Source organism: Lates calcarifer, linkage group LG5, assembly GCF_001640805.2.
Source record: "Lates calcarifer isolate ASB-BC8 linkage group LG5, TLL_Latcal_v3, whole genome shotgun sequence".
Taxonomy (NCBI): Eukaryota; Metazoa; Chordata; class Actinopteri; family Centropomidae; genus Lates; species Lates calcarifer.
This window is the reverse complement of record NC_066837.1, coordinates 22733086-22760110: the sequence shown is the minus strand read 5'-3', so window position 1 is coordinate 22760110 and position 27025 is coordinate 22733086. Positions and strand designations below refer to the sequence as shown.

At 39.2% G+C, this 27025-nt stretch overlaps 1 protein-coding gene across 1 annotated transcript; it reads right to left on the bottom strand.

Annotated features, from left to right (window-relative positions):
- Positions 1-1608: 1608 nt before the first annotated feature.
- armh3 (armadillo like helical domain containing 3) lies at positions 1609-23228 on the bottom strand. Its single transcript, XM_018664631.2, has 26 exons — positions 23124-23228; positions 21470-21579; positions 21320-21376; positions 20671-20817; positions 20397-20504; positions 20227-20319; positions 20050-20124; positions 19850-19936; positions 18687-18743; positions 18524-18567; positions 17913-17973; positions 17353-17399; positions 16562-16637; positions 15615-15708; positions 13795-13896; positions 13580-13638; positions 13422-13487; positions 12890-12959; positions 12573-12633; positions 12378-12466; positions 11430-11512; positions 10901-11027; positions 9664-9739; positions 7937-8015; positions 3620-3736; positions 1609-3223 (listed from the first exon to the last, which is right to left on the bottom strand). The coding sequence occupies exons 2-26, from the start codon at positions 21569-21571 to the stop codon at positions 3131-3133; spliced, it is 2070 nt and encodes a 689-aa protein (XP_018520147.1). The 5' UTR covers positions 21572-21579; positions 23124-23228; the 3' UTR covers positions 1609-3130.
- Positions 23229-27025: the final 3797 nt, after the last annotated feature.

Genomic DNA, 27025 nt, shown 5'->3' with positions numbered 1-27025 from the left:
GAAGAAAATTAAATATCAGGCATCTTCTGCCCCCTCCAAATATGTGTGATTGTTTCAAAATAGACTTACTGACCAATGTGATACTAGCCCACAGATATATGGGAAAAATTTGAATCTACCACTGTTAGCGAGACAATTTCATCCAATTTCATCCAACATTTGTCCAACATCAGTCTTCTTCTCTGAGTTTCATTGTCCTTGACACTTCTCATTTCCTCCTTTTAGCTCTCCCTCTTTCTCTGTCCAGCTTTATTTACCTCTGTTTGAGTTTATTTTTTCCATCCTCCTCTCTGACCTCTGCTTGTATTTTTCCTTCAAGAGATCCAAGAGATCAGGTTACTCTGAGCAACTTCTAACAAACAAAGGATTTGGCTGGTGTTGTTGTGCGTGCCTGAGGGTGCAGACATCATTAGGAAGTAGCTGGAGGACAAAGTTTATCAGAGATGTTGGCTAATTACTTTCACAACATGAGGGGGCGAGGAGGGGGTAGATGGAGGAGCAGCAGTCTGAGGGAGGACAACAGAAGTGAAGAACAGGATAGTTTCCACTTTCTCAGAGCGATATCACCTTTTTCAGCAGCCATGACCCGACATTGACATTTCCCATTTATCCACATCTCAGATAAATATGGAATTTATTGATTCAAATATTTTGTCAAGGTGAACTTGCACTGTGTTAGGAGCAGAATACTGATGTTTGCATCCTCAGCAGTTTCCCCCACAATCTTCTAGGCTGGACTCCTCATTACTGCTCTGTATTATCAATGTGCAAAATGGCAAATATAAACATGGAACCATTAGCTTTACTGTTCCCCCCTACTTATGTTGTATTTCACATTTGGATATTTAAGTTTTAAGTGTTTTTCCAACTTCTTTGTCTTACATTAAATAACTGCACCTTTTAACTTATTGAACACTGACTGTAGATTGCCACCAGCTGGTGTGTATACAGTATGTATGTAAAGCTGCTCTGATCAATATTTGTATGTAAACAATGGGTCAAATAACTGTGTAGTGTTAAAGGGAGTCACTTGTAGTGACAAAGCTGCAGAGAATAATTACAAACTCTGAGCTTCCTCTCAGCTCTACACAGTGTTTTAGCATCTTTTACTTTATTGTTTTGGTTTCATGGCTTGCAGTTTGACTGTTTTGGTTCACTCTAACCACTCTCATCTGTGCTGCAGCTTAAGAACCAGGTATTTCCCTCAGGAGTTGGAGGTGGAGGCCAAAGCAGAGCTAAAACCAGACTGAATTCATTTCACCAGGTGACCAGAGATATTATTTCAAATACTTTATTCTGTCCTGTGGATATCTAAATAGTCAGCTGTTAGCCAACACGTATGCCACTATAACTTTAGATGTGTTCCTGTTATGTTGACGGATTGTTTGCTGCCCCCAAGTGGCCGAAAACTAAATAGATGCAGCTTTGATTAACTTTTTTCTCTCCGTTGAATAACTGTGATGAGCATTTTAACATTACTAATAGTCTTCTGTGAGATCGTGAGTGTAAATACAGATTGTAAAAAAAAAAAAAAAAAATCAGTGGGTCTTAGTGTGCAACCAAATTCTGCAAACTTCTTACTCATCAAAACACAAGTAATCAATCAAGTGCAAGCTCCTTGACTTTTTAGTTCACAACTCAGAGATGATACATGCTAAACAGATGAGTCGAGAAGTAAAGAAATTAATCAAGACAAAAACATTTGTTCTCAAAGATCATATTCATTGAACAAAAAGTAATTTTTCACTTCTGCAGTGTGAGGGGGGATAAGAAATCAACCTCCTACTGACATCTAATATATCAGAATCAGACTTGGTCCACAATGTCAGCAGAGGACAGTGTGTGTAGAATGACAAGGATGGCTGCTGGTAGGCTTACCTACAAAGAGTGTTGCAGAAAAATAATAATTTTGATGTTACAGATATCAGAGTTATGTTTTTCAGTAGTAGGAAACCAACCTTTATTTTAAAAAAGAAACATAAATATACCTACAGGAATTAAAGAAAGAAGACCCTACACTTGAATAAATTGCATAATTCAGATCTGCTTCCACTCAAAAAAAAAAAAAAAATCATTTTAAATGTACTGAATGGGAAAGAGCAAGGAGGAGTTAAATGGATGAATGTTGGGCTCTATTTCTTTACCAAACTGACTGCGGAAAAAAAAACACCAGCAATCACTTTTATAACCGATGATTAACCACTGTTTAACCACTGTATGACTAGTTTTCCTCCTTGACTGGCCACTCACTTCAACACATTCAGACTAATTTAGAAATGACTTGTGCGATTTACATTAATGAAGATTAATCATGGCTTTGTTCAAAAACAAAGGTTTGCAACGACAATAAAAAGGTTTTCTTTATCACTTCAGAGCATCCTCAAGTTAGCAAACGTAATACAAAATACTTGTAGATTTATTTTGGACATGTAGAGAATTATGTCAACATTCACACTACAAGCATTCAGCTGCAAAGAAAAAGTTAATGCTCAAATCCAAGAGGATTCAGAGTAAGATTCACTCAAAAAGGCTCAGGATCACCATTACCAATGCTGTTAGGAAGAGCATAATGTTCCACTCAATGCCTAAATTTTCAGAAATAATTACTGGAGAAATAAACCATAAACCATGTACTGTGATCAGTTTGACAGCAGAAACTACTTACCACAACATCAGTGGCAGAAAAGGTGGAGATGAAGATCTGGGTTAAAAATACTGGGTTTACTATCTTAACTCCAAACTTTCATGGGTCAGTTAACAGTCCAGCCAATACTGCAAATTGCACACGAGGATCCTGTGCAATACGGGCACTTCCTTAAAGAAATCACACATACACACACACAAACAACCACAAAGTCTGGAAAATTTTCAGTTTTTTCCTTAAGGTGCATCCAGTCTGTCAGTGTGTCCGTCTCTGTGGGTTTCCAATGTTCAGTTCACAAGAGACAAGAAGAGAGAAATCAAGATGACTGATGGAAATAAAGATAGAGGACTGCACTGGTTTGTTTGTATGTGTTAAAAAGTATGCACACATGTCCACACACATGTAAAATGTACTGTGTGTGTCCATTTGAAGTGAGGTGAAGGACTGGGGAGTGTGAGTGTGTGTGTGTGTGTGTGTGTGTGTGTCTCAGGAGATGGTGGAAAACTCCTTGAGCAGGACGTCCTGACTCAGTGTGTTCAAAGAGACGTTCTTCCTCACATTCAGACTGATGGAGCGCACCTGGAGACACACAGACAGAGACGTTTATAACAGGTCCAATGCTGTGAGGGCTGAGATTAAACCCCATTCCAGTCGCTACAGCCGCACCACATCCTACTCCGCCTCTGTTTGTGCGTTCATGCTGAGGGGTTTCCACGTTAAACACAGTCCTAAATCTATTCATGTATAGCTGCGGCACACACAAAAACTTTTAGATGTGTAGGGACATAGAATATGGATGAGAACCACTTCCCTCCTTTTAAAAAAGTAAGACACTACCCTCAGTTTTAACACAGTGTGCTGAGTCTGACTTTATGCAGAGCAACACAGTGGGTTGGATCCGGCTGGCAAATAATCTGAGATTTAATAGATCCAATAAAACTGTCAACACCCACAATGCACTGCTGTTTATCTTACCAGCTCCTTGAAGAAAGCAGCCTCTTTGGGCTGCTCTGAGTATCTCTCAAACTGGTCCAGACCATCCTGCAGTTTGAGGGTCAGTGTGTCATAGTTGGATCGTACCACCTCCAACACCTGAAGGGAGAGAGAAAATAACTACTGTAGTGTTGCATAATTTCCAATTCCTTAACACAGAGTAGTTCATGCATCTTACAGTGAACACTTAACTGGAACAGTCACCAAAACAGTCAAATATTAATTAGTGTTTAATACTTTATTATAACATTTTTATTCATGAGAGATCACATGGAGGGTTGCAATACTGTAGCATCGCATTAGCTCCTCTCCAAGTTATTTTGAATCACTCGCTCCTTACTGTCAGATCAACTGTTATCAGAGATATGACTGGTCATTTGGAAAAGAGGGTCATAATCTGCAACTTGATGCATTTCTCAACATTTTACTTGCTTTGTTTCTGGTTTGTTTTGTCCCAGATATACGGGCATTTTTGCATTGAGGGGACTTGCTTCATCATTTTAAGGTCAGGCTACAAATATCATCAAATAATGTATAATACGGCACAGTGAGTGAGTGCGTGTACTATGCTCGTAAGTGCACAGAACACACTTGCCTAAAGTAAAGTCCAGCTGAGATAAGAAGGTGGGCTGAAATCAGAAGTAATTATGCAGAGATTCTCCACACTTGCACCCCTACCATTCCTCCATTTAGCCGTGAAATAGCCCCTAACCAGAGTCTTTTCATTATTTTATTAATGCCGCTGCAACACTCCACACAGCATGAAACACTCTCAGTGAGGTGCATGAGCCGCATTTTGTCATGCCTCCCAGAGAAGCTCGACAAATGCACGCACCCTTAAATGCGTCCAGCTTTTTTCCACAAGTACATATCGATGTTAACTTACACACAGGTCTTATTACATTTATGCACACACAATGCATATACTCTCCTTTAGCCCTGGCAGTATATCTTTTTTTACAGCTGAATCATCGTTTTAAAATGTATTACCAGTGGGCTAAGAGAAAACATTCTTCTTTTTATTTTTCTCTGATAAATCTACAGCTTGGGGGAAAAAAAAGTGCTGTTGTTTTTATTCAACCTCTGATGGTACACTGATGAAAAATTCATACCCATATCTCCTCCCCCTCTCTCTCCCTCACAGCTCTCCATCACTCTCTCCTCCCTGTGGAAATGTGGAGGCAGGTTTGAATTGTAACCTCAACTAATATGTGTTAAAGTTTGCTCCTCACTAGAGGCAAATGGAAAGGATGGAAAAATGAAAAGAGGGGGAGGAAGTGCAAGCTGTGACAAACTGCTTAGAAGCAAAATATTAAAATAAAGGAAAAGTAAATGGAATTCAAGAAAAGCCTTTATCATATGTAGTTTTGGGAGGTTTTCTTTCTGCATCAGTAGGCAGATATGATCATGAGCACGCAGTTGTCATTGTGTTTATCTCTAAGTGTAAATACAAAAGCTCTCATGTGCTGAAGTGCGTTTTGACTGTAATGTTGTACACTATGTGTGAGAGACAGACAGACAGACTGCAACAGCTCGTTGTAATGCTGTGTGTTTCTGGAGGCCATCCATCTTCTGGTGTCACTGGTGGGAATAAAGACGCTCCAGGCGGATGGAATGCAGGTGGTTAATGTGTTTTGTGCATGTGCGTTGATTATTGTCTGTCAAAAGACGGAGGAATGGAGAGGCAAGGTCTCTATAACTTCATTTAAAAAATGAGGAGAGAGAGGAGAGAGGTCAGTCTGAAGAAGTAGTGACAATCTGAAGGTCCCTAAAATATATCCAAGTTCAATACATCATCTGTCTTGTTTTCTCTTTCCCTGTTCTGTCCTGTGATACAGGTTTGAGCCCAAAGCCACTGAAAAGCCCTGCTTACTTTACCGTTCATAAGTGGGATGCGAGAAGTTTTTTGGATGAATTTCCATGCGTCTTCTTATTTTGTGTGACCGTTTGCTGTGAGCACTGCTTTGTTCAGCCAGAGGGAATTTATAACTTGTCTTTTGTTCTTTCTGTTTTCTCCATTTTCTCAAAATACATCTTCATTTTGTGAATCCTAAAAGTTTCAAAACAGCTGTATATTATCATTTATAAACAATGCTAGGAGTACTTTTACTGACCACGTAACATCCACATTTTAGAATATACCTTATGGTCAATACAATCCAACAACAACAGTCCACTGTGAAATTGCTGCAGTTTAAAAATAAACTCTTCACATGATATGTGTCCTTTGCTTATTCAAGTGACTTGGATCAAGAGTAAAAATGAATTTAATCAGATATCTATATCTAAACCTACATGTTATAGCCACAGTGTGCTTAGCCTACAATAAAATGAAACCTGTGTAACAGCTGTGCTTTAAAGGCTTCCTATAATACTCATCAATGTGTCCGACTGTGTTCAGTATGTGTTCAGCAGGTTCGGACAGGATTTAGTCAGCCTCCCATTGAAGCACAGTGTGGATATCTTCATTTAAACTACTGGCTGCTGTTAATTAGTTCATTAGAAAACAGAGCATGTTTTGGTTGGTTTGGTCTGGGTGATGGTTCAACAACATTAAAACGTTAATAAGAACATTTTTCAGATGTCTGTATACCATATATAACGATAATGAATAAATTAAGATAATTCTACTGCTAGTGATTCCACTTAAAGTCACTCAAGGATAATATTGATTTATTGCTTTGCCTTACACGTGATTAACTAAAGACTGGAAGTAAATCTGACTTTATATACTGTCCCTGATACCAATCAACACAAAAACTTGTTAGGCACCACTACCGACGTTGCAGAATGACTCAGAAAATCAATAATTCATATATCTTAAGTATTCAAATTGGAGATGGTTAATCTATTTTTAATTTGACATTACAAGTACTTCCAGCTAAACTGTTATAAGCCAAACAACTTAGAAACAAGCAAATGCAGTTTTTTGTTCTTCATTTCATACCTGCTGTATAACAGACTGAAACGGTTTTAGAGGAGACAATAATGTGCTACCAGGAAAATGTATTCATAACACCAAGCCATTATTTACAAAGCAGAGCTCTTAGCCCAACTAATGCTGTTTTTGCTAAATATATTTTTAAACCTTTTGCCTCAAAATAAGAGAGCAACCTTTGTGTTATCACTACATTTTCTGACAATGATCAGATTACAGTAGCTCCATGATGACTGCAACTAATGTTTAAGAAATTGCTGGAACCAGCTGATTCTCAAAAAACAAAACCACTTTATGTAATGAGAATGGTGTTAATACCACAGGTGGAAAATCATATAAACCCACTGGCAGCTCATTGACACAGAAGCTAACTTCTACCTTCCCTCTTTGTTGTGAATAAATCTAGCAGATAAAAGCCAAGAGGTAATTGGGGAGTATAATGACCAAATCCATCACACTCTTATCAGCTTGTTTTAAAAAAGGACTCTTCCGGCCATTTTCCTATCCTCACCGACATAAAGGATAAAGTCTTAAATGGAGCTCACAACACTCCTATCAGTTCAGCTTCCTTCCAGTCTAGACTCAGGTTTTTCCACTAATAATGAAGGAATAACTCAGCATTTCAAAAGCTGTCCATTTGCTTAATGACTCAATTCACATTTTGTGTTTGAGGTGCAACTCTTATTGTGTGGATAAATTGTTGTTATTTATACAACAATGGCTGCAGACATCAGAGAATCTACAACATTTATTGTGCTTCAAACATATTCACAAAAGTCTATGATCAGAATAATTCATGCTTTCTTTCCTCTTAGGGTGAAAATTCTTTTAAAGCTACAGGAAGACGTGTGAATGTTTAGTAGAAATTTATAAACGTTGTTGCATTTCAGTGTCTCCAGAAGTGACAACAACAAAAAAGGTGTGTGTAACCATCTGTCATGGACAGTGTTAAAATATTTGTTGTGAACAGGGTCCTCCCACCTGCCTGAGCTGTGTGCAATGAATCAGCCGTGATGAGTTTTAAGCTCAGTGGTGTGTGTGATAACAACTGTTCTTCTGGTTGTCTCATCACAATAACCAATGTCTGAGTCATTCATCTCTGCCACAGAGCTGTAACTACTTCTTGATGAATAGGCATTCTTTCAAAATAAAACGCGGTGGGCCCCTTCTCAAACACTTCAAAGTACTGAGCGTTTTCCATTGTGTGCTAAAAAATTCATAAGATTTACTTCTGAAATGACAGGAGTGATGTTTCAGTAGAGCTGAGCTCAAATGGCCCTAAGATGTTGCTGAAGTTCGATTTTATTTTACGAGCAACTTTTAGTCCGCATGTGAGGGGAGGTAAAGTGTGTTGCGTTTACCTGTTCCTCTGACAGCTGGGAGATGTGGTTCACGGCAGCATACGACTCAATCTTGGGGTTAAAATGGTTGATGATGGCCCTTCAAGAAAAAACACAAGCACTTCTGAAAAAGTACACAATGGACATTTTCCACAAAAGTCAAGGATGTACACTACATTGCCAAAAGTATGTGGACACTCAACAGCAACATGTCATTCCAAAACCACTGGTAGGTTGCGTGGCAGTAAACGGACAATCCTTTGTGGCCTGTAACTTTTACAGCACAACTGTTGTCATTATCTTGTATTTATGTTTATTTCTCAGACAACGTCATGGTCATAAAATAATGATATGATCAGCACTGCAGCCAAGCAGCTGAGACATTACTGTCTGATTAGCAGACAGTATTAATGAGCCACAATCAAACAGTTCCAATCTAGTTCCAATGTGTAATGATAGACAGAAAATTCTGTAAATGAGAATTAGATGGCTTAGTGTGAATATAGTATTTATTCTATATTGTAGCACTAAGATCTCCCCAGCTGAAACTAATGGTTCAGGCCCAAAGCATGAAAAACAATCCCAGACCAAAGGTACTGTGTCTACATACTTTCAGCGTTCATTGCTCCCAGCCTTTCATACATTTTAATGCCTGCGTTGCTTTCTGGAAAACCCATTTGTGAGGTTTACCTCTTGTTCAGGTGCAATCTAATAATATCATAAAAAATAATAATATTAATGATGTGAAGGTCTGCAACAACCAATTTTGAAAAGATCTTTGACAAGCAAAGTTTTAAACAATACCAGTTAACACCAAAACTCATTTCTATTCATTCTTATTCAATTCTACCTCAGTGTCTCCTTCATATTGTGTGAGCACACCAGGGAATTTCAGATGTAAATTCACAGGCAATCTTTTCCAGCATTACCATTCATTTCTAAGAGATAACCTGCTTTCTAGCACAAATATAAGTTGATGCACAGCTGTGAGATGAAACGCTTTATTTTGCAGTGGGTTAGAGAGCATAATATATCAAATAAATTATGGTGACAAAAATGCAGAGAATTCTCCATAGTGGTAATTCTGCTGTCATTTCCGTGTGGAAAGCCAGCGTATGGAGGGTAGAACTGATAGGAATAAAATGGAATTGGTCCGTTCATTTGAGTTCATTTTAACACCATCTCTCTGGGTTCTTTATATTTCTCTGCCTCAGTTCATTTATTCATCTGTTCTTTCAAACATTATTCTTTCAGTCTCCCTTCTCCCTGCCTTCCCTTCAACCCTTGTGACGGGCTATTTAAGCAGCGAAGTCTATTCCTTCAGGAGACTGGTTGAGTTGCTGAATCCAAGGGGAGAATCCCCCCTGATCGTTTGTGTGCCCTCAGGGGGCCTCTGAGCCAGGGTGACCTCAGAGGATCATCTCCGCAGAGAAGATGGGGGAGGAAAGAGAGATTACATGGGAAATGTTGGAGGAGATACAAAGTATAGTGTGTGTTGAGCAGGGTTAGGGTGAAGGAGATAAAGGCTTAAAAATTATCGAGGCCTAGGGGACAAAAATAAAGTAACAGGCTGGGGATGGAGAACCCAAATTACAGTTCCAAAATTTTAACTTCATTCACTTTATTTTGACCTTCCTCCACCTCATTCTAGTTTGCAATTCTCTTCACTCCAATGTGACTTTTTTCCTCCCTTCTAGCATACAAGATTTGTTTGTTAAGGGTGTGTGTGTGTGTGTGTGTGTTTTTACCGAACATTGACAAGGGCATGCGTGACCTTGCTGGCCGCCTCCTTCCACTGGCCCGTGTTAGTTGATACTCTCAGAACTGGAAGGCAGAAAATGACAGAACCAAACAGAATCAGATGCAGCCTCTGTCTGGTTTTGTCCAACAAACAGTCCAGAATCCAGAAAGATATTCAATTTATCATGACTTAAAATGAGAGAACGCAGCAAATTCTCACAATAGAGAAGCTGTGGAGTGAGTTTGGTGTTTCTGCTTGATAAGTAATTACAATTATTAATCAAACCAAAACAGTTGATTTTGATGAATTCATTTGATAAAGTTTCTGTCACTGACTACAATTCATACAATGGTATTTACTGAGCTTATACTGGAGAGAGACCTGGAGAGTTAATTTCCTCTGTTCCCCAGGTGTTGCAAACTCAAAGCCTCCTCCATGTTCTACCTGTTACCACCTGCTGTTCTTGGTTCCTCTTCTCTAACTGAAGTACTGCTTTCATTTTCCTATAACTCATTACTAATTCACTAAACTGGAAGACTTTAATGCGAACGATCTAAAGAAAGTGTTGAGTTTCTTTGACAGTAGCTTAGCATTAGTGGGGAGAAATGGCAAAGTTAAAAGACTGAAACTAACTGGTGAATGACATGTATATTTCTGTCAAAAAAAGAAGAAACAGAGATCTAAGTAATGAGTGTGCAGCCTGTTTTAGTAGGAATTAGTGCTTTGGCAAAATACATTATGCTACACTACTGTAGCGGGTTGCCACTTTCCTTTTAGCCCTGTTTTTGGCCTCTACCAACCAATCCTGAGAAAAATGTCTGGTTCTACATCTGCTAAATACTCTACTATGTTCACCAGCTAGTCTCTGACTTGGTCTGTCTGCTGTTTGGTGCTGAGCAGTGAGTTTATTTGACTTTATTGGGCTTTTTCACTGAAAACAGTCACTTGCTACAACTGAAAACAATGCAAAGAGAATGGTGAGAGTGAACCAAAAAAATAAGGCTGAGGGTCAAAAGAGCTGAAAGACAATACAAAGCTCTGTAGTAATGAGGGGGGTTATAGAGTCTGTGACACTGTTGTGTTTGTCACTACAAGTGACCCCTTTGATATTTCACACAGTAATTTGATCCACTATTATGATAAATATATTGGTCATATCTGCCTTAAATAGCAGCTTTTATATATCATTTTACAGGAATATCTTCATCTTGTTAGGTCAAAAACTGCAGTGTCTACAAACATACCCATGCAGTAGAGGTTGTCGAAGACCTGGTGCATTCGTACAATTTCATAGTACAGCTCATCGTAGCTGTTGGAGGTGGGCAGGAACGTGTCGCCGTATGTAATGAACATGTTGAACAAGTTCACTACCTGAATACACACATTAAACACACATTAAGTCTGAATATAATCAACAATACATTCACTCACAAAGAGAGGGAGTTTATGTGTTGAGAGAAAAACAACACAAGAAAAACAAACTAAGAATAGGAGTTCTAAAGGGAAATTAAATTCATACTGCTGCAGTTTTTTCAAAGACAGACAGTTTGGCTTTTTCTTCTCTAAAAAACTAATAAAAGGCATTTAAACTCTAGTGTGTGATTTCAGATATATCGCATAGCTGGGCTACAAGCAGCATCACTGTTAGAACATCATCTTCTCACTACAAGACAATACACCTATCAATAAACAGTTTCTATTGTGTACTTTACTCTGTCAGGCTTCTGTCTGCGCGCTTTGTGAGTGGGTATGTGTGAGTGTGGTGTTACTCACCAGTAAGGCCAGATGAAAGATGTTGTGCTTGGCCAGCAGTGTGGTCTCATTTGACAGCAGGAACTTCAGCAGGTTGATGAGGGCTGTGTGGAAGGGGATATGCTCGCATTAATGAAATTATCTGGAGTGCTGATAGTCGTCTACCAGCGGAGGCATATGGAAGCAGTCTAGCTTTCCTCAGTGTGCATCTTTATTAAGGTAGATAATGGAACACAGGAGGGGGGAAACCTTGCCGCACCAAATCAAGTCCTTTCACACGTTTTTATTGAGGAAAACAAAACCCACAAGAAGAAACAAAATGTGTACACAAAAAAGCTTTTAACAAGCTCCAACACAAGCTGGCACAACAACACGCTGGAAGAAGATAAACACATCTATTGCTTTAATTTGACTCATTTTTTCTCCCCAGTCTTATTTCATGGTATGCTATTATCACCACCAGGAGGAGAGGGTCGGTGTTATTCAGGGAATTAAGCAGATTATTGGTCTGATTAGAGAAAGCTGTATTCTAATGAGACACAGTGCGATGGGGCCATTACAAGCTGAAATGTGATCCTACTGTGTGTTGACCAGGCTGAAAACAAGGCCACCAGGACGGATTGGGCTTTCTTTAGAGACTCATTATCCGATCTCAATGATGCAATACATTTCAAAAACAACAGGCCCAATGACTTAAAAAGGAAATTGGTTTTGTTTTGAAAAAGCTGTAACTATTTACTCAACTCTTAAGGTGAAGCCCTGCAAATCAAAAATTCCAAAGACATCCTGTCACGAAACTTTTAAACATGATTTATTTAACAGCATCTGTTTGCAAAGATTTCATATCTCAATAAGTGTGGGAATCTACATCAATCATTGCAGTTACTCATTACTCTGCTGGTGGCACTGCAGTTTATTAAAGATGACAATCAATTCTGACAAAACTGAGAGAAAGTGAGGTGTCTTTACCTGACCAAAGCTCCCTCCAGGTGTAGTGTAATCTGATTCTGCATTTCTTCTGGTAGCACAGGAGTTTGTGGATGATCTGCACACAGCGCCTGCACAAGAAATAAACACATAAAACTGTGGTTAACAAAACTGGACAGTATATGAGACTATAATAATAATAATAATGCGTGTGTGTTTAAGTGCATGTGCTCTCACAAGTATAAATCCATGGGGAAATCCTTCATCATATGAGTGACAATAAATTCCACCATCAAGTCTGAAGTAGTTCAGGAGAGACAGACAGGGAGAAAAACTACTGAGAACAATGTAAAAGTACAACTTGAAGTAATTTACATTATGTCCTCATTCTTCAGCTTTAAAATAAAAACATTTGGTTTGCTACCAAACCAGTTACCATGGGAAATGACCTAGATGTATGTAGATCAGAGGTTACAGCTAACTGGCCTTATCAAATGTCAAGCATCAGTCAGTGCCAGTGCACACTAAACCACAGTTATAAATATTCGTCATACCTAGAACAGCACACACCAGTGGCCGTGAAGGGATGTTCTTGTCCACTGCTTTTTTTCTGTGCCTCATGGGCTGCAAAAGATACAGGAGGAATGTGAGTATGAAGGTTCATCATTGACTTTGTAAATAGAATTAGCAAATGCAAGAAATCTGCAGCACAAGGTCCTCTTACTGGAAATTTTACAGAGCTTTCAGCTACACCTTGTAGCCTTCATCAGTGGAGTTTCCTCAGTTCTCATGAAAATAGCTCAGTTATAATCAATAATAATATAATCAAATCAATATTCTACACTAAGGTGTACAACATGTACATGAGAGGGACGTAGCAAGCAATGTCTGTTCATCATGTGACCAAAATTGTGGAACTTGTGCTAGGTATGTACAATATATGAGAACACACTCATGACACTGGACAGAGTGATGGACCAGTGTATCAGCATACTACCAATACTAGCTAATATCAGCTTTAATAGGAAATAATATACGGGACAATAACAGACTGATTTTTTTATAGATGCATGTCGTGTAACTCACCATTCTGTGCAGATTGACTCTGAAGTTCATATTGTCATCATGAAGAAAGGCATCAGCATACTGGTCCTAAAAATTTGAATAAGATCAACATTAGGATCAGAGACAATGTCAAAGACAGTCAGATTGTTAGAGGATGTGGAAGGATGAGCTGCTCATACCTCTGCTATACAGGTGAGGATGATTAGGCACAGTCTGGCACTGTTGAGTCGATGCTCATCTGGAAATACAAATATGAGAAAAATGAAATATGCCTGAAGAGGTGTCAAGGACAATGATATTGGAGCACCTCAGTACAGAGATGATTGAGATGTAACGGAGGAAAAACGGGAGGCAGAGTGTCAGAGTCAAAGAGAAGGAGGACATGAAGGTTTACCTTTAGTATCCTGCATTACAATGGAGGCATACTTGAGGAAGGTGATGAGAAGGTTGCTGGTCTGCAGGTTGGGATCCAGAGGCAGCTCTGGGTTGTTCATCACTACACAGCACATATACAAGTAAAACTTCAGTCATAATCACTACAGTTGAAATTCTTCCCAATATTTTGTTCAGTACAGTATATGAAATAAACAGAGAGAACATAATTATGATAAACCAAACTTTACACGAGACAAAACTGTGCAGCGAGTCACAAGTCAGTTATTCCATAAATATTGATGTCCCAAAAGCATGAGCCTAAAGTCTACTGTCTAAAAGAGAGTATGGCAAGTGCCGTTGTCCTTGTTTGGGCAGACAGAGTGCTCATTCAAGCAAATAACAGCAGTACAAAAAACGTCTTTGTCCCATTACTGTAGCTACTGTAGCTTACTGTGTTGTCTAGACATGCATTCACATCCATTTAAAAATCTCTGCACTCTGAAACATACAGTTTGTTTCATGGATAAATGATGAGCTGGTCATTTCTATCTCCCTCCACTCGCAACCCACCCAGACCCTCATTTGCTTCCTTCTTCCTCAGATCACTGCAGGCCCAATGGCAAAGAAGATTTCACACTGTCAAGGCACATATCATCACATGGAGCAAAACTGTGGAAGGAAAGGGTATATTCCTGACATGTGATTGCAGGCACATATGTGTGCAACGGTTTCTGGTCTCAGCAGGGGACCCTGTAAGTGCCGAAGCTCCTATGACAGGGCATAATGCACGCTGCATGTGAAACATTCATCTGTATTTGAAGCTGGAGGTTAATATTTTATATGGAAAAGGGCTCTTTGGTTTGAAGCAATGGATGGAGAGCTACCAGAGATAGAAACATGCACCTTTTAACAGTTACAGCATGTGTGCACGTTGAATGACCTGCTTTTGAATGTGCTAGCGACAACATAAGCCTGCTTCAAAACTTGAGGTGACAACCATGCATTCGTTTTCAAAGAGAGCTTAGTAAGTACTTGGGATAGTGTAATAATCTGCTTGTTAAATTGTTAGAAACCTACATTAGAATAGGGTTTGCTGTATATCCACAACTCATTTCTTTCAGATAAACCTCAAAAGGTGCATGTGTGCGACTGAGCATTTCTGCTCAAAGCTGCAGTGAGTGAGAGTTGCCATGTTTGGGGGAGAGTTATCAAAAATGTATGTAAAAACACTGTTGAGATTAAATAAGGGCAAAGAAGCAGAGACCCTTGCTACCAAAAGTTTTAGAAAGCCTCAATAGCTTTTCCTCTTTTTTCCACCTCCTCAGGTGTTTTAAAGGCATCTGTATTTTCAGGATAGTTCCATTTTGTTTATCAGTGAGGAAGTGGTATAAAGCATTTGTAAACACACAGAACAGGTTGAAAGCTCTTCTACCCTACAAGCTATGGTGTCATTTAAAAAAGACTACTGTGAATAGCAGGATCTAAGGTTTCAAACATTACTGAATTTGCAATTCCGAGTGAAAAGATTTTACACTGTTGACTCTAAATATGTTTGGACAAAACCCAACACCCAAACATATAGTTTTTACTACACTGTCTAAACCCCTTCGTTCACTATAACAGGCCAAATCAGGAGTTCCAATAACTGCTACCATCTGCAGTTTCATGTGATTGCTGCTTTCTGTCTTCACCCCTGTTCCTCCTTGCTGCACAAAATGTGGTTCCACACACTGTCATGAAGGCACTGAGAGGTATACTTCCCTTCAGAAACCTATGTGTAACATCACAGACGGAGTCTCTGTCCGTCTCAATAAAAATATGAAAATGTGTATGGCTTACTGTCTAGGGAGGGCGGCGTTGTGCCAAGTGGTGTCGTGGGGGTCGTCGGAGTAGGAGTGGTCGGTGTGACTGCGATGTCAATCTCAGGGTGGCTCTGTTGAAAGACAAACAACACATATGAAATGTCACTGATAGTTAATAACTGTCCCTTGTTGTCCTGTAATGTGTTGGGAAAAATGCTGGTTGGACTGAAGACACAAATGAGGACAAAGAGAAAGGAGTGTGAAGAAGAGTGTTTACTGTTAGCTGTGCAAAACATTAGAACAGTGCATTAATCATTGCTGCTCATTTATCTTAAGATATGTAGCCAGCTACAGCTCTGCAAAAAGCAGCAATTATTTAGTTGCCTCAGAGTGGGAGTTAGTCCTGAGACACTGTGCTGTCTCTACCATCCTAACAGCATTTATCTTGTCCTCTCATTTCAGTTAGTTAGTTAGTAGGGTAGTTCAGAATGTCACTCAATAAAGTCAAAGGAACAGACTGGACTGAATTATGATAGAAAAGTGATTTTCAGATCTGGCACATGTTTGAAGAAATACTGTTTATATCTACTAATATCTACTAATAAAATAGTTCATTAAAGAATCAGATCTCAAACCAGCTGATCTGAATAATATCAGGAAGAGGTAAAGTCTGTTCCTTCCTCTTTTCTAACCACAGATGATGTGACACTGTCCATCATTATTTGATGTCAAATCACACTGTACTGGCAGAGGATTAGAAGGCAAAGGAATAGAAAACCTTTTACCAATTTTTGCAAAGCCTCAGGATAAGAGGAGAAAAAACCTTTTTAGCCTTTATCCGACAGTGACAGAAGAGAGACAGGAAACAAGAGAGTAGGGGAGTGACATGCAGCAAAGGTCTACCCAGATCAGGAGTCGAACCGGGGACTCGCTGCTCAGAGCACCGAGGCCCATGTAGTATTGTAGTAAAGTATTGTATCTTACCTGTGCTAATACAGTGATGAAGTTGCGGTTGAGGTGCACAGCCTCATAGAGTGCCAACAGAATCGCCTCATTTGTCCTTGAGATGAAAGAGAGGCTGTGGTTAGAGTGAACTCTTTGATTTATGAAGTAAAATCTTGAAAATCTTCATATAACATTAGACTGAGCAGGAAAAAGCTTTAGGCTTTGATCCAGTCAAGCTCAAGGAGCACGCAGAGGGGCAGTCTGGTGTTTAAAGTTTATTAACAATTGCTTTATGCATCAGCAGGTCACTTTCCTTAATTTTCTGTGTCATTAACTACAGCATGAGGCATGTAACCTCTAATAAATCATTTGCAGAATTTCTTTACATTAAATGTTGATGTTGATAAATGTAGTGAAATTAACAATGGAAAACAACAGTAAAACTTGTTTGCAGATACACATAATTGGCTACACTTTTAGTGTTGTCTAATTTTTTCTTTCACGGTAAAATCTAAAGAACAGGAGCAGGGAAGCAATCAGCAGCAGAGTGACACACGGCCATGGTCAACATGACTAAATGTAACCCAATTACCCACATGCCTTGAGACAGTCAAATTTTAGTGTGTTGTAGCAGAATTCTTCAAAAACATTCAGGTTTAAAAATGTTGCACACAGTGGTATTAACTTCATTTAAACTTTGATTTCATGCTGGAACTTTACACAAAGACAAAACAGAGGCAAAGAAGAAAATACACCACAGTTGTGTAGTGTACAGAACAATGCAATTAATGCTGACTCATGGGTAAGACCTAAAATCACTTTGCACTTACTGTACAGAGAGTTTCTCATCAGCATCTGCTATAAACATGCTGCCCACCTGTGGACAAGAGACGGATGAGGTTATCAGTCAACTACAATGCCAATGCCTCATGGCTGCATGCCTCTATGAGCCAGTCAAGTTGCAGGAAATATGGTCACAATCTCCCCCTCTGTTCCTGAGTTATGGTGTTGAGTAATGGCCAAAAAAGAACATTATTATATCACAGTGAAGTTGACCTTTGACCTTTTCGGATATCAAATGTCATAATTTCATCATTTTATCCTATTGGACATTTATCATAATTAGCGTATGAATTCTTGAATTATAGTCAAAAATGTGTTTTGTGATGTCAGAATACCCTTTGACCACCAAAATCTAATGGACCTTGAGTCCAAGTGAACGTTTGTGCTAAATGTGAAGAAATGACCTCCTGAGATTCTTGAGATATCGCATTCACAAGTATGGGAAAAAAGCAAAAGCCCTGTATAAGGCATCATATCTAACTCCTTAAATACAAAAAGTCTCCTAATGGAAGAAATATGAAAAATATGAGTGAGAATAATATCTTACCATACTAGTTAGGGTAGAGAAGAACCCTCCCTGGTTCTCCTCCTCCTTGTCTTTGTACTGTCTACGGGGCAGAGAAGAAGACAAGAGGAAAAAACAAGATGGACAGTAAGTACGAAGTAATGAAAAAGTGAAGAGAATGAAAAATAAATTGAAGACAGGAAGGGCCACACAACAGCAGTGGCAGAGATGTACATTTTCAGTCAAACACAGCACTCGTAACCTAACACACATTTATTTACCCAACATCTCTGTCTCCTCCCTGCAATTTATTATCTACAGGGCACTAGGTTTATATACAAAAACAATGAGCTGTACGGACCTGCAATCCATCACTTTGATGTGTCTGTCTACACACACAGACAGACAAGACCTCCTTCACAAACAGCATTTTAATTTCCAAACCTTGCCTCATCCAAAAAACATTACCGACTGCCAAAGAACACTGTCAGATATAAATAACTAAAAGAATAAAGGGACTGTTTTTTCCAAGAGAATAGAAATAGAACATTTGTGGGAGGCATCAAACTAAACTGCTGACACCAACGGCCTCAGCACACCATGCAGTGGATCATTAAATACTATTCTGACACACGGACAGTCTTAGATCTCACCTGTTATATTCTGTCAGAGCCTGGTGGACGACCATGCCCATTCCCTGAGAAAGAAAACATCCAGTGTTTCAGTCAAACCTTAGTTTGCCTACATGTGCCTACATCAGACTGTCTACTCATTATTCCGCAAGTAAGAAGATACAGTAAGTGACAAAATACTTACATCTAGTGTTGGCTCATCATCCACAATTGAGAGCTTCACAATGTATGGATTCACAGACTAACAGAGAAAACAGAGAAATGTGTATCAGCAACATTTGACACAAATATTGCTGTTAATGTAACTCATCCTTGATTCTCTCAGGCCTCCAGAACAAGGGGCTCATTTACTAACATTTTATATACAAAGCGATTGATCAGTTAATTAAGAAAAATGATTAATGGATGGCTGGGCTCATTCTGATGTTGTGAACTGCAGGTCCAAACAGGTAAGCAGCATCTGGGTGATTCAGATAAACAAATCTATCTCTATTGGCTTGGTTTTAGCTGCATGAAAATGTTGCCATATCTAAAGTGCAGAATGTTGCATCAGATTTTAGCCATGTCTTAGAGATTTTTGAGTAGACATTTCACTTGAGCACACACACAGAGGACTTCTTGTGTTGTTGCCCACTGTGCTTACATACAGTACATAGGCGCATCCAAAAACTCACTCCTCGTCCTCATCATTTCCCCTCCCACACTGTCACTCTTGTCCTTCCAGAAAATGACTGGAGATGGAAGTGAACTGGAAACCGTTTAAGACAGCATGTTCGCTTCTGAATCATTGAAATGTAGGACAAGTGGCCCTTTGATACCTGATATAACCCAAGTCAAAACTTTTCTGCACATGCAGCACAAAATATAAATGGCATGTTCATATTCCACCTGCACAGCCATCCTGTTAATGTTATTCCCCAGATTACATTGGTTTTAATGACATGAGTATTAAAAAAAAAATTTATCGACAGGAAAATTAATGTCTTTCTCTCTTATTATTCCCTCATTTCCCTCAGGGCAGGGTGCAATCCTGAACTGAAAAGCCCTCCCAGAGATGACACATCAGTACAGTACATCTTGTACTAAAAAGAGACTTCAGGGGCTGCTTCTACTGTATCCTCTACTGATGAGACAGTACACACAAATATCAGTTTCCAAGTCAAAGCAAGAAAGAAAGGCAGTGGAGGTGAGGACGTCTGATCTTTGGAGCTAAATGCACAATCAGTGTGTGTTCAGTCACTCTTAAGCAGGGTTTATTTATCACTCCACCCCTCAGCTCAAAAGGCTTTCCAATATATCAAAAAAAACTATTACAGTAACCAGTCAGCGTATACACATAATACACACCTCATATTTCCTGTAGTTGACCAGGAGAGCCAGAAGGACCACGGCATCGTAACCATGCTGCCCTCTACTGGATACATCTGATAGAATCTGTGGAGGGGACACAGAGGGAGAGCAGAGATGACCACATTAGAAGTGGAAAAACATAATAAAACAAAAAATCCCAGAAGTACATTTGACAGAGTCTTTCACTAATCACTTACTTGTAGAATGGCTTCAAAGATGCTGTTGATCATCACATATTCCAGGATGGTGTTCTGACTAATATTGTCTGTTACCTGTGAACACATTTGAGGAGGGTTTTTAAAAGAACAACAAACATTCCCCAAAACCTTTCACCTTATAATTCATGTTGCTGTTGTGATGTGTCCTTGTCTCACCGTCACCAGACACAGCAGCAGTTTGAGACAAAGGCTCTTCAGACTTTCTGAGCCATCTCCACAAAGAAGGCTGTCCAGTCTCTCCATCAGGTCCTGCACACAAAAAATTGTGTTTATTATGAATCCCTTTCACTCCTTTCCTGCACTCTCAAGGTATTTTCCTCACATACCTTCATCCTTTGCTCAGCCTTGTCAAAGCCCATGAGCATGTTGATAATGTCAAAGCCAGACGCTGACTTGTTCTTCTGATGAACCCCTCGGAAAAGTGCGCACAAAGTCTGGGAAGACAAGGACAGAAGAGCACAAAAGTTTGCGAGTACAAGAGAATACAAGACAACCTAAGATCATTTGACTAGAGTTACAGTCTTATCATACCTAAGATACATCTGATATGATGGTAACACAGTTGAAAAAATAGGTGACCCCCTCCTGAGCTGTGTTTACCTGCAGGGCATTGACCACTTTGATCTGGTGCTCCTCTCCCAGAGCCTGAACACAGTGGTGGAACAAAGAGTTGATGTTGTCTTGAATGCGCTGAACCTCTTCTCCATCTACACTCTCCAACTTAGATTCCAGGTACTCTAGGTTCACCTGGAACATGAGGGAAGAACAAAAGTAAAAAAAAAGTAAAGAAAAAAACATGGTAGATGTTGAATATGTATAAGAGCAGAGGATAATTAGAGGACCAGAGTTGACAGTTTCACAATAGCCTTCTGTTAAAATCCCAGCGGTATCTGTCTGAACTTTACGTGATTTGTTTACATTAGTACTTCCTTTTGCATTTAAACGCAGGATGATGCCTCTATCTGATATTTTTTCCAGGTTCAACAACATCTCACTGCATTTTCTGCACTCACTACCATTAATGTATCTACTTACATATACATATGGTGATTTCACTTTTTTCACAGTCTTTTCTCTCATTTATGGCACTTCAATATTTTGACAGGCGTTATTCTTACTGGTATTTCCCATATGTCTCAGTTAGCATTACTGCTACCATCGCTGCAACTTCGCACACCCACACAACACCAGAGAAATTTCCTGTTATGTCGAGCACATTTCCACTCATGTATTTGTCTCTTTGCTGTACCTTCATAAGAAACAGCTCATCCCAGAAGCGAGGGTTGTTTTTGGCGGGGTTCTCTTTCTAAAACAGAGCAGACAGGATGTTGTCAACACTTGAACATACATTTATTTCTCTAAACTTTCATCACTGATATTCCTCCACTGTGATACTCACTGCAAAAATCTCATCATACATCAGCACCACCTTCTCTTTCAAGGGTTTTTTAGAGGATGATGTCCTCCTAAGCAGCCCTGCTTTCTTCTCCACCTGAGACATGACTAAGTCTGAAAACAAACACAAGTGAGAAAAGTATGGAAATAATGTAAAAATGTGGCATAAATCTCCAATGATAATGACATTCTATATTTTTTAATCAAGTCCTGTGAAAAGACCAAATCCAACGTGTTGGTCCATCTCAGGACTGTGACCTGCCCAGCTGTTTGTGCACTTCATTTCAAAGCACATTTATTCCTGAGTATGTAAATCTTTATAAACAAGTCAAGAATATATACTTTCAATTTTATAAAAGGGAGAAGAAATTCCTTAAACAGCTGTACACTGCAGTAGCACCATTTACTTCATCAGGAGTAATTAGTGTACTTGACAGGGACTATTCAGCCACAGATTTGGTGCACAAGTGAGTGGTTTACAGAAGCAGGATAGTGAATATGGAAATTACTCAAGGTAAATAACACTGTTCAAGTTCATAATTATGAAAGAATGTCAGTCAAGTGCAATGCTATGGCTCATTAGTGTTTTGATACTTTTTGGACAACAAATGTAACTCTATGACTCAGAGAAATAAGATACACAGACAATTCTTGTTAGTAAAATCAAGTCATTGCTGAAGTTGTTTTTTTTTTCTTCATTTATATTCACAAGTTTAGTTGACAATTTCTGTCAGAGTCATCTCAGCAGCAAAGCCATATTACCATATTGCTCAGTGACAGTATTCCAGATGTTTACTTTCACTGAATACATTAACTTAACCTGCACAATCTTTCAAGCCACCCTGCCAGTCTACTGCCCACTGTCTTTACTAACGGACAGACTACTCCTGTCATTACAGCTATTAAGTGAAAATCATGTTCCTTTACTGCATATCCTGATTGGCCAGTTCACCAACAACTGTCACCTGTTGAACTATCTGCATTAGGATCTATTTTACTGACTTATTTATCTCAGACTAACAGAAATGCATTTGGATGATGTACTTCATATGTTCCCACTCAGCAAATAGCTGTACCCACTGTTTACACTTGGCTGGCCAGGTGACACTGCCTAATTCAATCAGAGTGACATGATTAATAAATGAAGGCAAAAATTTAGGTTAGCTTAGCAGATAAACTTCCTATTGAATGATATGCGTAGCTCGTCAGCAAATTAGCTAAAGCGCTATTAGGTTTGCTAAGTAATTATCAGCTGACATTAGCTAAAACTGATGGCACATGATATAACCTACTGTACAAGCTGGGATGGGTCAGTTAGCCAGCTAGCACTAGCTAACTGACCCATCGTTGCCTCACTGTGTTTAAGTAGTAAACAACAACCACAGCAACGTGTTCACGTTAACAAGCAGATATTGTTGTTCAGTCGACAATCTATGAGAACTTAGTTTATTAGCAGTTAGGTCACTAAAGGTAAATCTATTAAAAATGTTCAGTCTGCGGAGCTAAAGCTAACGCTACCCAGCTAATGCCTGTCAGACAAAGATGTTAACACTGATTTAACGATAGCTGTCTGATGTCTGGGTGCAATTATTGACAATATTGCTGTGCAAAACTATTCATATACGTCCCAACTCAGTAAATAGAGTGTTTTTTCTTACCTCAATTTAAGTATTAAAATCTATGTCGTAAATGTGGCTCATGAATCCTTGTAACAGCACTAGCCTCTACTAGCATACTGCCGTCTGTAGCCTCCTGCTGGTCTTCGTGGTCCTAGCACCCCACAGATAACAACATCACTATTTCTGTGACATTAATTGTCACGTGTCTATTTGAAAAAAATAAATAATATACGTATAAACAAGACAGTTAGTAAAAAATAAGAAAATGTAATCCTCTCTATAATATTTATCATTTGAGCTACATTTTGTTTTTTTTTGTGTCTCACACATTACATGGTCCATTAAAATATAACAGACATACACTAGAGAAAAAAAAGACAGAGTAGTGGCTTCTAAATAAAGACTGGTACTGTAAGTCACAAATAGGTCACAGTCTGTGTTTCTGTTTTTTAAAGACAAAAACAGAAAAAAAAAAATCTAACACAACAAGGAAACTAATAAAACACTGGAAATAGGGATTTGCAACTTTTTGTAAAGCAGAGAGAGTAATAAGCAATACATGAGTGGCTACAACATGCATGAATGTCTCCTCACTGAATGAAGGGCAGTGTGGGCCATGATTGATGGAGTTCTGTCTATATCTTGTGGCTTTCAAATGCATCATACTTAATGAAAAAATTGAAAATGTAAACAAATTCATACTTTCTTTAGCAAGACTGACTTTTTCATGTTTTACACCACTGTATCCCCTCTAGTAGTCTGACCATCTGAGCAGGGTGTTTCATCTGCGAAGGTGTATGCCAATAATGCATCTGTATCTCTATGGAGATACAGACCTCCAAGTGAGTGAACTGTTTGTGTGTCATCAGTGAAGGTTTTGGCTTCAGTCTAGAATTACCTGTGGATGATTGACAGCAGCAGGCCTTAGAGAGTAAAGTAAGCCATTCCTATTAACACTGGTTGATTCCAGCAGAGGAGTTTAGGCTCAAAATACATTGTAGTAATAATAAATCATCTGTGTTATATTGAAGAGAGGGTGCATCTGCTCTTTTTACCGGTGCAATGTTTACCCCAATGTAGACAAAGTCACCAGGGTAGACCTGGATATACAAAATGTCAAGACATGAATTATGGTGGGGCTGCGTATGGAAGCTGATGAAGGACTGGTCCTTTGTCTCTGTAATCTGTGGCCTCTTGTTGATTTGAAGCACATGACAGTAGGAGATAACTGAGATTCCCTGTTAGAGCTGCACCTCCTCACAGATGCGCTCGTAGGTTAGTTAATTTTTTGCAATATCTTTAGTGAATTAAAATGACAGAACTTAATTTCATCTCAGATGTTCATTTTTGCACTAGTTAGTGTTTTAAGGGCGGTTCTGGCATTTATACATGGCAGAAATTAAGTTAAGCAAGATACAAAATGTGTAAGTGTTTTTTAACTATGGCAGAGTGCTCATTTATCAGCATCTGTGAATGAGAATAAGAGTCTAACTTCCTGTGGTAGACCCATTTCTCTGCACTTAAATAATATATTACCTGATGGCTTTAACACCAGTTTAATGTAACTGTTGATGCTTGCATGTTTTGACCTCAATGAGTTCCTTGGTAAATTAACTTTACCATCAAGAGTGCAATATTTCTGGTAAAGACTACATGGAGCACCTCAATTTCCGGAATAAATGAGACGAGCTCTGCTTTTACCGTTTCATTAGACAGGAAGGGAGATGAGGCAAGAGAGGGGAAGAAAATCAGAATGTAATGAGAGAGAAGTAGGAGAGAAGAAGAGCACTGTGTAAGGAGTGTGAGAGAACATTAACTGACACACACACACACAGAGGCAGGAAGACACAGTTTCACACTAACCTCTTATATGTACAAACACACATGTACACACAATTTAAACATTCACAAGCCAGGTTACTTTTCTGCGAGTGGAAAGTTTTCTTGGTGGTGGTGAATGGCTTGAAACCCGAACATGTTAATGTTTTATTTTGTGATGAAACAAGTCAGCCTTAAGGAGCGTTGAGGGTGAGAAAGTACGATGCTGCTATGGAGATGTCAAAATACTTGACCGTTCTGTCACACATCTACGATATGATGCCAGCGTTCCACTAGATTTCACACTGGTGTACTAAGTTTAACTCAACTTGTGACCAACACCAGACAGATATATCCCTGCAAGACAAGAATATAAGTACAGTAGCATCAAAGTGTTACTAACTGCTACTAACTTTAAGATATTTCTGTTGTTGCCATCTTTCACACAACAGTGAGCTGAGCAAGCTAACATTTTTGATAAAATTCCCAACCCTCTTGCAAGAGAGTGAATTATGTATCACACAAGCAAATGCATGTATATTTAAGTGAGAGTTATGACAAAGAGGAAGTAGCCCTGTAAACTGTAACTCTCCCTGATGTGCACAGCATTGCGATTTTTTTTTCCTTTAAAAAAATCATCAAAATTAAACACATCTTCTCCAACATATCACACTTTATTTCCCAAATCAGCAATTTTGCCTCCACTGCAGTGAAATATTTGGGAAAATATCAAACAACACTCAGTGCCTTCACCAATATCTATATATATATATATATATATATATATATATATATAGGATGAAACCTGTACTTCTCTATGGTAGTTTGCTACTTTCCAGTTACTGTCCACCACTGGATACAGGCATGGGAAATCATATTTAAAATGTCAAAGGCAACCAAGAAGTGGAATCAGTTTTGTTCTTAATTGATTTATATGGAGCTAACAGCTCATAAGGCCTCTGGTCTGACAAATAAGCAGTGTGAATCTGAGCTGGGGAGAGGATAATAGGAAGTTCTATCTAAGCAAATGTGGGCCCAAAAAGACAAGCCATGGTACAATGTGTAACATATCCTGTTTCTTTCTCTTTCAAGGACTCGCAAATATTGCTGAATCCCAAAAAACGGCCACAGTGAGGACAGACTGTCTGCTCTGTCATCGAGTTGAGAGTTTACATCAGCCTGTTACAGCTCTACTTCAGCCCTCAGAGACACTCAGTGTTTCAGGCAGCTGGAAGTCTCACTGACAGCCCTCACAGCTCCGCAGGTACAGTGTGACACAGTGAGTGGAATAAAAATGGCTGAAGAGAAAGTGTGATAGTTGGCAGTTGGAACGTACCACATGTGTGAGGCAGGGTGGTGTGGAAGGCAGTGGATGTATCGTGGTGTCACTCACCCTCTGTTTCTCATACTCCTGACCTGACTTCAGTAATAGATAAGATAAGATAAGATAAGATAAGATAAGATAAGACATTTATCACAACACACAGTCTAAGGAGAAATAAAAGACTAACAGTACATGTGAGAATCTGTTCCACAGGCAGGGCTTTGGAGCGCTGGTCTACAATCTGGGCCCTGGGGCTCCTGGTTTCCTGTTCTGCTGGGTGTTTTCATTGGAGCTGTCTCTTTCTCGAGGACTGATGTAGACCCAGATCAACAGGTGGAAGCAATTAACCACCTGGTAGGATAGAACACCAGCATGTCTCTGTGCCTTAAGGATGAGATTTGATTTGCAGCAGGATACCCAGCAGCACTGCCTCAAGCCTGTCTGATAGCTCAACTTCACTGACAGGTTACAACAGCCAGACTGCAGACGGATGTGACTGCTCAGAGGACGGGGCTTGTTTCAAGTTGAGAAGAGGAGTCGTGCTGCATATCAGTCATCTGTGGGTGATGACGCAGTTATGATGTTTATAACTTTACAAGAGGCAGTCACTGATTCTACACGTCAACATCAGTTCATTCATCCACACATTTGGCTTGGAGACTATAAATTTTGTAATGAAAAGCATTTTTACAAATGAGGGGAATGAAAGGAGAAAGACACTTGGAAGGCATTTTTCCGGTATAGGAGGTATAATGAAGAGATGATATTGCGTTGCATTGTGGAATTTGTGTTTTTGAAG